A 12,625-nucleotide genomic window follows, 5' to 3' on the forward strand; every position below is an offset into this window, starting at 1 on the left:
TTTCACAATAATATGTTCATATTATGTTCAAATAATGTTTTGTTATGAAAGTGAAATACACTTCATAACAGGCCTACTATGTAGGTGAATCTGTATATTAGACCAACGATTATCTCAGAAAATGGATAAATTGCTGGTGTTATCATTATTATCTTCACATATAATTGTCGCATTGTCTACTTTCATAGTAGTAGTAAAAAATATATCATCGTCCATACAGTTCATTATTTTCTTAAGCTCTGTCTACACTATGAAACTAGTTTGACAAAAAAAAGTATGATGTGGCCAAATATGGTAGTAATATGCCCAAATATGGTAGTAATATGCCCAAATATGGTAGTGATATGACATCATCATGTCCATATATGGGCACATTACATTTTTGTCACAAAGTTTAGTAGTGTAGACAGAGCTTTAGTCATGTGTATTTATATATATATTTCCAAGAAAGATATAAAACTGAGTAATTCTGACCACTGGAAGACATTAAGCAGAATCTTATCAATATCTTGATAGTGTCTTGTCCAGAGATGGTTAAAAAAAACTAAAACTTTATAACCTGGTTATTTTCATTCTACTGATTTGTCAGATTTGGGATCTGACAAACTTACTTTCTTAGGGCGATATGCAAAATGATTAACTTAAAGCAAAGTTGAAATAAATCCGGCCCCATTCTAGAGCAATACGGTTACCCGACGATGACATTGCATTTTTATATATAATTTAAATTCACCATAAATGAATGAATGACAATTTAGACTGACATTTATTCGCTTTGTTTCTCAATTTTCGCCGACTTTGGAGACATAGAAACCACATAATTTGCTTCAGCTCCAATGATTTTTTCCCTATTTTCACGACCGCAGTCTTGTTAATGCTACGAATGATCGAGCTTGTTACGTAGGCCTACTTTAAAATACCAACCGCAGATGTAATCAAATTTGGCGTAACCCTCATGTGTCGGAACAATTGACCGTGTGCTAACAATTGTGATGAGGATACGTCGACGCCTTGAGGGTTTTAGAACAGACGACAGCTTTGTATATGTGCTTTTTCAACAACATTTGGATGTGTATTCTAAAGTTTGGTATACCTCCATAGTTTGGTTATCAAGAAACTACTACTAGTTCCATAGAAGAAGTTTATGCAAGTACGGTACAAAACGTTTCTATAGGCCTAAAGTTTTGGGGATGACCAATCACAACCAATCACAACCAATCACAACCAACCAATCACTCAGCCAGCAAACAAACACACCAATCAACTGACTGATAATTAACTAAACTCTAATCAACCACCAAACTCTTTTCTCCTTTGTCTTCGTAACATTTTTAAATGAAGCTCACAGTCGTGCAAGAAGCAGGACAGCCTTACACAAAGTAATTCGCATGTGTAACCTGCACTCATGCATCGAAATAATTAAACACTGATTTTCTCTCAGCACTACCACCACCTCAGTACATTGAATTACCCCTCAAGCTAGCCCGTCCGTTTATAATTGTGAACGCCTGGGTGTGCTTTGACACAGGCATGAATCGAACAGGTGCTGCTCCTGTTTTATGAGACAATTAAATATTTATTCATCCTAAAAAAAATCATACTTTTGCATTTGTATTGCACTAGCGTTTTAATTTCTCGATGACTGAATTATAAATTCAATTTTATTAAATTTGTATCGGATAATTCCAATTATTAAATTAATTATGATGTCGATATAATTTCATTTCGGCACTGAAAACACTGGATTTCAAAGTATAGTTATTAACCACACAATATAGGTCATGTGACCAGACAGTAATATTCGGATGCTCTTATATCCTCACTTTGTGAAGACGAGCAGGTGTAAAAACGGAAAATGATTAAACAATTGCTTTATTCCTCCTGTGACATTGTCCCGGCCGCCGTATTAGTAACCTGTATCTTTGTGAATACTCAGTCGCTATCCGAGGACCGTGGGGGTCATGCCTTAGAAATGTTTGTAGAATATTTCACTATTTATAATCCTAGTTGAAAGAGCAAATGCTTCACGTTTATTGGCTCATTCAACATTTTTACAATGAACAGCCGTGATTTAACAGTTTTTAAAACATCGGTCATTTTACGGTGAGCGTATCCGAGCCAATTCAGCAGTCGCTGTGAACACGGTGTCCCGCCCCTATGCAATTCAATATTTTTATAAAAGCTGTTTTTAGAGGATTTTTAATTCACTTATTATGATGATGTTTACATATTGGATATTTGTTTTTCTTTCAACTGTATTTTTCGATGTAATTTCAGAGGGCGTTCAAGCAAAGTAAGTACTTATAGTTATCATACACTTTGCAGGTAAATTGTGTTCATTAACCACGCTCGGGCAGGGTGGGTAAGACCTTCCCCCATCCAAATGTACACAATTTCCCATAGATTTTATGGAATAGGACAGCTACCGTATTGTTCGTATGTCAGCAGACAGACAACAGGTATCCATAAACTACGTTGGCGATGATCGGCATCAATCCAAATAAACGAACCAAAATAATGTAGTTAGTAAGGTTCATGGGTTGGTCAGTAGGTCACGATAAAAAATATAAATAAAGGTAAAAATATTATGTATATTGTATACATTTTAAAATAATTGTTAAAAAAAGTGACAGTACAGATTATAGACCTATAATAATAGTCAATTCAATACAAAATTAATGTTGGAAATAAGAGTACATAATTCTAAAGGAATGTGTTCTAAAGTAAACTAGTGTATTATTACGTAATGCCTTCGTATTTTCTACAAATCCATACTAAATCACCCATCATTATAAAAAAGATTTGCATTACATATTGGATATTCATTTATAATAATTAATATACAACAATATGATATAATATTGGAAGTAGTAGAATCAATAGAGGACAATGCTCTTGACTAATAATCAAATTATTTCATTAGGCAATGTGTTGTAAACATAAGCCATACATTAAAACAGATTAGCACATTACATTGTACCATTCCGTGTCTCTCTGTGATAGGTTCTCAATCAGTACGATACATTCATGTTTAAACATTAGCAGTGCCCAGGCATAGGTACGACGTTAGGTCATTTAGAATTCATCAAGGCATTTAAAACAATAAACTGGTGTATTAATACGAAATGTTCAGGTCAACCGGGAACGCTGAGAATATTGTTGAAATATGTTGTTGCATCAATGTGTGTTCCGTTGATAAGACGTAGGCTCTTAGGTCATGCTGAGTTGATGGAACTTTACAATCGTACGAGGCTTTCCTTTAAATTAATATTTTATGAATGAATGGGCATATTCAAGGATCTAAATGCTCGACTGTCAACCTTGGTATTTCTACACACTTTTGCACAGGTAATTAAAAAGTAGATTGAAGTGAGCTCAGTATGCCTACAACACATTTATTCCTCGTCTCTATAGGTCTATGTAGAAATTAGTGTCTGTATGCCTATGTGAAAATGAAATAAAGTAAATATGGTTGTTAAAGTTAAGCTTGGTTCCCACTAGGACGCAACGCAAGAACGTAAGAGCAACGTAAGTAACTTGACCAATCACACGCGATGGATTATCCTTACTGTCACTTGTCATTGGTTAATTCGGTTGTGTTGCGCTTACGTCCTTGCGTTGCGTCCTAGTGGGAACCAAGCTTAACTTTGACAACCATATAAGACTAAATGTTAAGAAGGGTTTCCAATCCTAATCACTTTCGCAATGAAGAATGAGTCATAGGCCTAATCACATTAATGTTCAGAAGTGTCGGAATTTTTTTTCCAAAGCTCTGTCTACACTATCTAATAAAAAAATGTGATGTGCCCATATAATGGACAAGATGATGTCATATCATCACTACCATATTTGGGTATATCACTACCATATTTAGGCACATCACACTTTTTTTGTCAAACTAGTTTGATAGTGTAGACAGAGCAAACGTAATATTGAAATCCCAATAGACGTACACGAATTGAATTATTTACAACCCAGGAATTTTACACTGGGAGAGTAGACATGACGTCACATAACACATCTGCAGTTCTATTTCTATATTAACGCGCGCTCATTGATTTTAATTATTTTGTACAGAAATAATATATAATATGCGTGTGTTGAAAAAGAGTATAAAATGTTAGGCCTAGATGTGTCAATAAATACACTTGTTATTTGTCACTAGGCCTACTGTTTTGATTATTACAGTACCACTAAAGTCGTGAACTTGCAGGTGCACACTCCCTCCTATGGAGACCACATTTCCTCCAATCATTTGATTATCATCGCAATACAGAATAATATAGACTACTACTGTATTAATATTATAAAATATCATAAATGATAAAGTACCAGCCACCAAAGACAACAGAAAGCTGCAAAAACTCCCACATGACCGAATGACCCATGATTATATCATAAAACCGATTTTATAGATTCGGTCGTGCTACTGCTGTAGACCTGTTGCTGCAGGGAATTATTAACGAGGATAGGAAACGTTCTAGTTTATATGACCCTAGAGCAACTTTCATAGGATAATATATACATTTGCTAAGCCCTTTGTGCCATGTTTTGGGATGTAGACCACAGTCGAGAGATTATGTTTATTTTTAATGGCATTAGTACAGCCGCTAGCAGTGTCAGAAGTAATTACTGTGTTTGTAAACTACTGCGGCTAAAGATTGACTAGCCGACAGTCCGCTTCTTCAAATTGACCCAGATAACAGTGTCCCTTCCCCGTGACCGAATGGGAAATTCAAGGCCTCGCATACGTATTTATAAACGTGAAAATATAATAGTAATAGGAAATGTGAATTACTGGCGTATTGATATTAAGATAAGTGTCCCAATTAGACTAGCATTTGCTATTACATATAGGGCCGCACTTATGTGTAAAGCTTGGTTCCCACTAGGACGCAACGCAAGGACGTAACAACGCAACGCAAAGTGATTTGACCAATCTCATGCGCTGGATTATTCGAACAGTCGCGTGTGATTGGTCAACACGCTACGTCCTTGTGTTATGTCCTAGTGGGAACCAAGCTTAAGAACCTGTCGTGATTTTGTGGTAATTCACGGTACTTACTGTACAACAAGACAATCCATATTTACAAGACGTAACAGAACCAGCGCGTACATTGATAAATAATAATATTTTTTTATTTGTTTGAGAAAAAGTATCGACAATCGTTGTTGCCGTCTATTAAAGTGATGACGAAACCAACGCCACTCAATGATTGATAGCTTAAAAAGGGAAATTCCCTGTGATGTAATAGCCAAAGGGGGCGCCCGTTCAAAACTTGCAAACATTGTTTGGTTTTTTAATACACCATGTTCTTTTCTAGTTTCAATTATGTTCAATTCATATTTCTCTATAGAACTGAGCTTGCAGAAATATGTCCAAGAAGTAAAATAATTTCGACATTTTATCCTTGTCCCCGTTCAGACGGAAGAATTGACAGATGCGTAAGGTTAGTAGAAAGACTATAGATTGTATTATATTTCAGTATACATTTTATACAATGCAATACTGTACTCAATACAATGTAAAATATTAACATTTCAACTTGTGAAATTATAGACATACATTGTTAAACGAACTTGTGGCAATAATATGTATTTTAACACTATGGACAACCCTTTTTCAAAGGACACAACAGTGGTCCAGTGGGCGTTACGCATGATGCACATACTGCACTATTATGAAAGAGTTGTGCATGTTACAAAGTTGGTTTATAGACATGATGGAAAATAAATTTAACCATATTACTGTATTATAATGAGACACTGCATAAATCTTAACTCTTTTTTTAGAAAGCGCTGTTGTGCTGGGTACCAATATGTTAACGGACATTGCATCCCAGAAGGTATGATTGACGTATGGTCAGTATGTTTATCGTTAGTCAAAGAATCATTCTGTGTATTGAAAGTTTTATATTAAGCACTTCAGACGCCTGTTAAGGCCTACGATAAACCTTTTTTTCAAAATACTCTTAAAAGATATATCGAGATATCAAACTATTAGAATGGTGTTTATCAATCCCAGAAATATGTCTTCTATCATATTGTACTCATGATAAAAACATAATAAATATATAAAGATATTGAATACCGCTATGACCAGTGGTTTAGGATAAAATTTAAACTTTGAGCTTTTAGTGGTCTATAACTAGAGGAAGACCTTAAAGACATCAAATGCCACTCGATTCTCGTACGGTACTAATGTCTAAAAAAATAAACTGCGGGGCATCTCGTCTACTGACTAGGCCTACTGTATACGCAATACATTGCTTCTTTTATGTCCACTCTTTTCAGCAGGCCCGCTGATTAAAGCTGTGCCATCTTTCGCCTGACGATATTTGCACTTGGTCGTATAAACTTTTTTATTCTAGAGTTGATTTTATTATGTTCTTAGAGATGGACGTCTGTGCCGATACACCGTGTGAACAGCAATGCACGAATAACTTTGGACGGGTATTGTGCACCTGCTACTCTGGCTTTATGTTCGACAAAACCAAATATAGAGCTGGTCTTTCACCTTACTGCGTTGGTAAGTTATACGCAGCATGCGTTTATGTTGTGGACGGTTGACGACGATTACACATTAAAGCTTGGTTCCCACTATCGACGCAACGTTTCGCAATCTACGCAACGTAAGCAAATGCCCTTCTAATAATTGTGCTTTCCCCCGCCTACGTGAAATCAACCTGCGATGATTGCAGCATTATTGCGTCGTCGGTTCCCACTTGTGATTACGCAATACAGCAATTTGCGTCGATACGTCGATGCGTTGCGTTCTAGTGGGAACCACGCTTAACTGGTAAGTTAAAATTATGATTTTTTTTTTTTTGTGGTGGAGTTGTAGCTTGACCACCAGGCATTGTCGAGAAGAGCCTCGAAACTGTGCCGATCTTATGGCTTCGGTTTTGCGATGCCCTGCTTCTTAACCGCTCGGCGTCTCGACTCAATGACAATAAATGAAAACAATAAAAATAGCAATATAATGAAAACATTACTGATATATTATAATAATGTTTATGTTTACAGATCTGGACGAATGTAGATTTAAAAATGGAGGATGCGAACAAGTCTGCATCAACACCATAGGTAGCTATCGATGTTCGTGTAACCATGATTTCAAAGTGGCAGCAGATGGAAGAAGCTGTATAGAATTACGTAAGTACGCTCTTAAAGTATAATTTGACCAGTGTCATAGGCAAATTATGTAATACAGTGTCACATATGTCTCATTATGTGACATTACATCACAGGCCATAAGCCCAGTCTAACCAATACTGTATAAAGTTTGCGGTACAACACGTATATTAGTTCTGAAAAGAACTTTTGAGTTTATCGACGTTTCGATCAATATACTTTGAGAATTCTCACTCCTGATGACGATCAAAGCATATTGATCAAACGTCGAGAAACTCAACAGTTCTCTTCAGAACAAATATACCTGGTGTACCGCAAACTTTATATCAACATTTGATTTCGCCATGCAAACCTTCAAACAATATACTAACCAATACTGCTATTATTTTTTACTACTATAGCTGTTTCGCTCTAAGATTAAGGATTGGTGGTACAATATTGTTGTAATCACCCTTCTTTCAATTATCATTTTTCTGTTCCTCAGCAAAATCAAAGAGTATAGAGCAAGAGGAAGACGTTTGCCATGCAAGTTGTCGTAATTTTACATTTCTACATACAGTAGTTCAGGACGTCGAAAAGAAGGTAAGAAGCTGTTACAGGGTTTGGTATAGTTATTTACCCGAGAAAGTTGGTTTCATGGGTAGGCTTACAGTTATCGCTAACTTTGGTAGGTAGCACATCCTGTAAATAATTAAGCCTGATTGGGCCCATATAAAAAGGCCTTTTTGTTCTTCGTTGATTGACTTTTTAACACCGGTAATTTGAGTTTAAATAATCTTGCTGGTCACCTATTTGACTCTGACTCTTCCATTATACGTTAACAGCTAGCCACGTAAACCACAGATTGCTATTTTATAAATTGACCAAAATGATATTGATTTTGTTTAATTCCAGCTACTTCTCATGATACAACAAGAAAACGCCAAAGAAAAAGAACCAAAGATCAACTTTGCACCTCAAAAAGAATCAAAGGGCTTTCCAGGACCGCCGGGTAGCATAGGTCCACCAGGGGCTAAGGGTGAAACGGGTACACCTGGGCCATCAGGTCCACCAGGTCAGTCTGGGCTACCTGGTGCTCAAGGACCACCAGGTCCTGCTGGTCTAAGAGGTCAGAAAGGAGAAATGGGATTTCGAGGCATTGAGGGTAAACGAGGTTACCGAGGAGAAAGAGGTCACACAGGACCTATAGGATATACAGGGATAAAGGGTGACAAGGGTGAGCACGGTTTACGTGGTTTTTCTGGCGAGAGAGGATTGAAGGGGCGTATTGGTCCACCGGGGGTGCCTGGACTTCCTGGTATACCAGGAAGAACTCCTACGACATCCAAAATTATGGACGGAAAAAGAGGCAAACGAGGACCGCAGGTACGTTTGTGTATATTAATGTAACCTTAGTGGTCATAAGGTACGGTACTCTAATATGGTTGGAACATGTGCAAATGTACTATAACACTTTTCTAGATCTAGGCCTAAACTTATACTATATGTTTTAGGATACCGACAAGAAATGTACTGGAGAGACGACGTGTTATACACACCACATATACTATATTGACTAAATTCTTATTCATTTTTAGGGACGGTCTGGTCCCCCAGGAAAATCTGGCCAGAAGGTGAGTAACGTTCCAATAGTAAATGATGGCTAGATACATTGACTGTATTCCATATCATGTAGAATAACGAAATGTTCTTTAACTATAACCTCCTATATTGCGTAAGGCAAGCGTCTGAGCAATACAAAGTAAAGTGCGTGTGCATGTATTACAAACCTGCACACAATTGAAATATCTTCCCATCAAACCCACAGCAACCCAATTTTAGAAGCTCGCCATATTGAGGATATGCACTAAATATTGCAGCTGTCACTAGATAGATCTTAACTGACTATTGAAAGTCGTCTAGATACGAATTTGGTTACAGGAATAACATGTGTATTAAAAGTACTTAATACACATAGATTCGTTTCTAGATGACTTTCAATAGTCAGTTAGGGTGCAGAATCGGATGCTTTATACTATAATATTTTGTTGATATCATGATTACAAAAGCGTGGTTCCCACTAGAACGCAACGCAGCGACGTATTGACGCAAAGTGATGTATTGTGTAATCACAAATCACAATCACAGGCGGGGGCAAACACAATTATTAGAAGGGCATTTTCTTACGTTGCGTAGATAGCGTTACGTTGCGTCGCTAGTGGGAACCACGCTTAATGCATCATTTACATTAACATATCTTACCATTTATTCGTACAGGGTGAAACTGGTGTCCCCGGTCCAAGAGGTCCTAAGGTAAGATAATTATCTATTTTTGTACGCCTACTTTACTTTTTTATTATTTTTGTGATTAAGAATTTTTTATAATAAAATACTGCTTTATTTATAGGGTGAATCTGCTGTCGGAGAAGCCGTCCTAAATATGATAGCAAACTTGCGTCGTGACATCATTGAGTTACAGGTGGCTTTGGGCAAAACGACTCAATTCAACACAATGATCTCTGGTAACAATCTCGACAACACGCTGTTGACCACAGATGACGAGGATCTTGCTGGCTCTGGGAGGAAACCAAACAATCCATCGTAACGTTAGCGCCAACATGTGATGAATTGTCTGCCGTCCCGATGCAGGAACATCGGTTTACAGCAATCACCTTGATCGATAGAAGAAACGCGCCACCAATAATTTGCTGCACGACGCGTTTGGTGACTGGCTAAAATACTCATGGAAAATGAACAATGAGAAAACACCGATTTATCAATGCGTAATGCTGATATAATGATGACCTATTATGTTAATGCTGCTGATGATGATATAAATGATGGATGATGATGAGAGGGATTTTAATTCGGCGATGATGATAGTGACGATGATTATGATATCAAATAACAAAATTAACAGATATGATGTTCCTTTGAACTGTACTTATGACGTGAATGACGTACGAAGTGATGATGGCGACGCTGATGTTGAGACTCTAGAAGCTTTTGATTTACGATGATATTACGTCATATGTCCCAAGTCGTCCCGTTCTATAACATCTCGATTTCGATTTTTTTTTTCGCGACTATCGTACACCTAAAAGGTTGAAATGCCCAATAGGTGTCTTACATGGACCTAAAAGTCATTAGCAAAAAATGAAAAACCATAACATATGCTAATATTACCTTATTATGACGTCACAAATCCTACATTTTAGGTCGTCGTACAATCGAAAGCTCTATAATGACGACGACGACGCGACGACAGTAATTAAACTTCTCGGGGTACAAGGATTAATGTTGACGATTTAAGCATGATTTAAGTATCATTAGGCCAATTTACACAGACGAGCGGTAACGGTAAAGCGTGGTTCCCGCAGGTTTGATTCACGCAGGCAGGAGAAAACACACTTATTGGAAGGGCATTTTTTTACGTTGCGTAGGTTGCTTTCACTAGTGGGAACCAAGCTTTATGAATCTATATTTTTATTACCGTTACCGCTTGTCTGTGTAAAGTGGCCTTTATACATTATAAGTATCAGCATTCGTAACTTATTGCAAATTGTACTAACTTAAATGTTGGCATAACAGCCTGTTTTGAGACAGTACTATTGTACAGTATTATGCCGTAATATTTCCAGTTGTACCGGTATATTTATTCACATTTTCAAGAAACATTTTAATTTATAACTAAATAATGAATTGGTTTTTGGTATGTGATATATGAACATATATTCTTGTTCAAAATAATACGATACTCACAGTAAATAGTTATGTAGAATATCGTAGTGTACCGTATAATATTATTTGAAAAATAAAAATTGTTCGTGATTGAGGAATATAGGTCAACCTGATTAGTTTTTTTGTAAAACAGTATTTTTAGAGTATTTGAACCATAGCTTGCTGTCTGAATCAAGTTTTCTCTTTACTTCCAACAAACTATCTTCTATTCACACAATAAAAACACCGATTAGCAAAAACGTGGATTACAATAGATAGGTGTCTTTTTCACTCGAGCTCACGTGAATACTGTTCCGGCGATCTCTCATATCCAAAGTGCTGGAGAATGGAACGGTGTAGGCCTAAATGGTTCCTCTGATTTTCTTCATTTATTTGGTTATCTTAGGATATTTTAAGGATTTATTTTTGTTTGCAAAGCGCTTAGAAACATTGTATTATAGGCGCTATATATCTAATTATTTAAATTCCTGGGTACTGTACAATTATTGTGTGCCTACTCAGTAAGGAGGTACTGTTGTAAGTGAAATCACCACCTGGCTATGCATATGACGTAATGACTTGCTCTTACGTAATGTACAGTATTTGTATTGTTTGTCATACCTCGTACACAAATACAGAACACTAAAAGACATGCCAGTAGTGTAAGCAGAGAGATTTACCCTGGTGTAAGTCATATTCATTCTTTTACATCAGATCCTAGGCTTTGTATCTGTGGTTCTGTTTAGTAGGGCCTATGATATTTTATCAATATGATTTCAGTTTGAAGTAAAGTAGTAAATACAAATGTGTGAACATTCTAGCTTATAGAAGTATTTAATTTTTAACTTTAGAGAGTTTATGCATCTTATCATAATTACACATGAACTCATAGACTGGTTTCCTTAAAGACAGATGGGGTTTCCGACCACATCCATCATTTCGAAGTGCATTATTATAATATGCCTATCAAAATAGAATAATTTAATTTTGACCGCAGCGTTGCACAGTAAAGTTTACAGTTTTAATTATATGATAAGCATAGGCCTTCAAGTAAATTATTTGAATCGTGATAAAATTAGCTGATTTTTTCGTGGCAAACTTGATACGATACGGTAACAAAATCAAAGAATACAGTCTTAAATACCACCACCTAATTGACGCTAACCTAACTAACGTTTTGATGGAATCTGTAAATCTCTGTCTACACTATCAAACTAGTTTGACAAAGTGTGATATACCCAAATATGGTAGTGATGTGACATCATCATGTCCATACATGGGCACATCAAATTTTTTGTCACATGAAGTTTGATAGTGTAGACAGAGCTTGGATCAAAATATTATCGATTGTTGGTATTATGGGTATAAAATATTGCCGGTTGTAAACATAATTACCTCTCTGCAAACAGACCTATATTTAACCATGGTTTTGTCTATATATAGCTGTGATGTGCCTTAACAATGATGTACCTCGCCTATATATATCTATGATGTACATTACTGACGTACCTCTTAATATAGCCATGATGTTGTTTATTTTAAGCCATGATTTTGTCTATTTTAAGCCATTTGGCTAATACAGGTAGTTATAGATGTGCTCCAATGATGATTTAAGCCAATTATGATATGCCTTTAGTCACAATATCACCCGGGCGGTTCAAAATTAATGTTTCGCGCCTGCGGTGTTAAGTATACTGTAAATTGTAAATATGCTAGTGATATGGCCAAATATGGTAGTAATATGACGTCACCATATATATGGGCATATCACACTTTTTTGTCACATAAAGTT

The 12,625-nt window shown here is 36.4% G+C and overlaps 1 protein-coding gene across 1 annotated transcript; it reads left to right on the plus strand.

Moving 5' to 3' along the window:
• The first annotated feature begins 2,000 nt into the window (after positions 1-2,000).
• Positions 2,001-10,868, plus strand: LOC144854073 (uncharacterized). Its single transcript, XM_078711958.1, has 10 exons — positions 2,001-2,293; positions 5,358-5,450; positions 5,794-5,846; positions 6,395-6,529; positions 7,027-7,155; positions 7,619-7,716; positions 8,029-8,499; positions 8,712-8,747; positions 9,391-9,426; positions 9,521-10,868. The coding sequence occupies exons 1-10, from the start codon at positions 2,214-2,216 to the stop codon at positions 9,716-9,718; spliced, it is 1,329 nt and encodes a 442-aa protein (XP_078568084.1). The 5' UTR covers positions 2,001-2,213; the 3' UTR covers positions 9,719-10,868.
• The last annotated feature ends 1,757 nt before the right edge of the window (positions 10,869-12,625 follow it).

The sequence above is a fragment of the Antedon bifida genome, chromosome 10 (genome assembly GCF_963402885.1).
Source record: "Antedon bifida chromosome 10, ecAntBifi1.1, whole genome shotgun sequence".
Lineage (NCBI taxonomy): Eukaryota > Metazoa > Echinodermata > Crinoidea > Comatulida > Antedonidae > Antedon > Antedon bifida.

What these genes read in the sequence shown, in the direction of transcription:
- LOC144854073 (XM_078711958.1), top strand. Translation starts at nt 2,214, where the DNA reads ATGATGATGTTTACATATTGGATATTTGTTTTTCTTTCAACTGTATTT. An exon ending in TTCAGGACGTCGAAAAGAAG is followed by an intron (nt 7,717 to 8,028) that starts GTAAGAAGCTGT and finishes GTTTAATTCCAG; the next exon opens with CTACTTCTCATGATACAACA. An exon ending in GAGGCAAACGAGGACCGCAG is followed by an intron (nt 8,500 to 8,711) that starts GTACGTTTGTGT and finishes ATTCATTTTTAG; the next exon opens with GGACGGTCTGGTCCCCCAGG.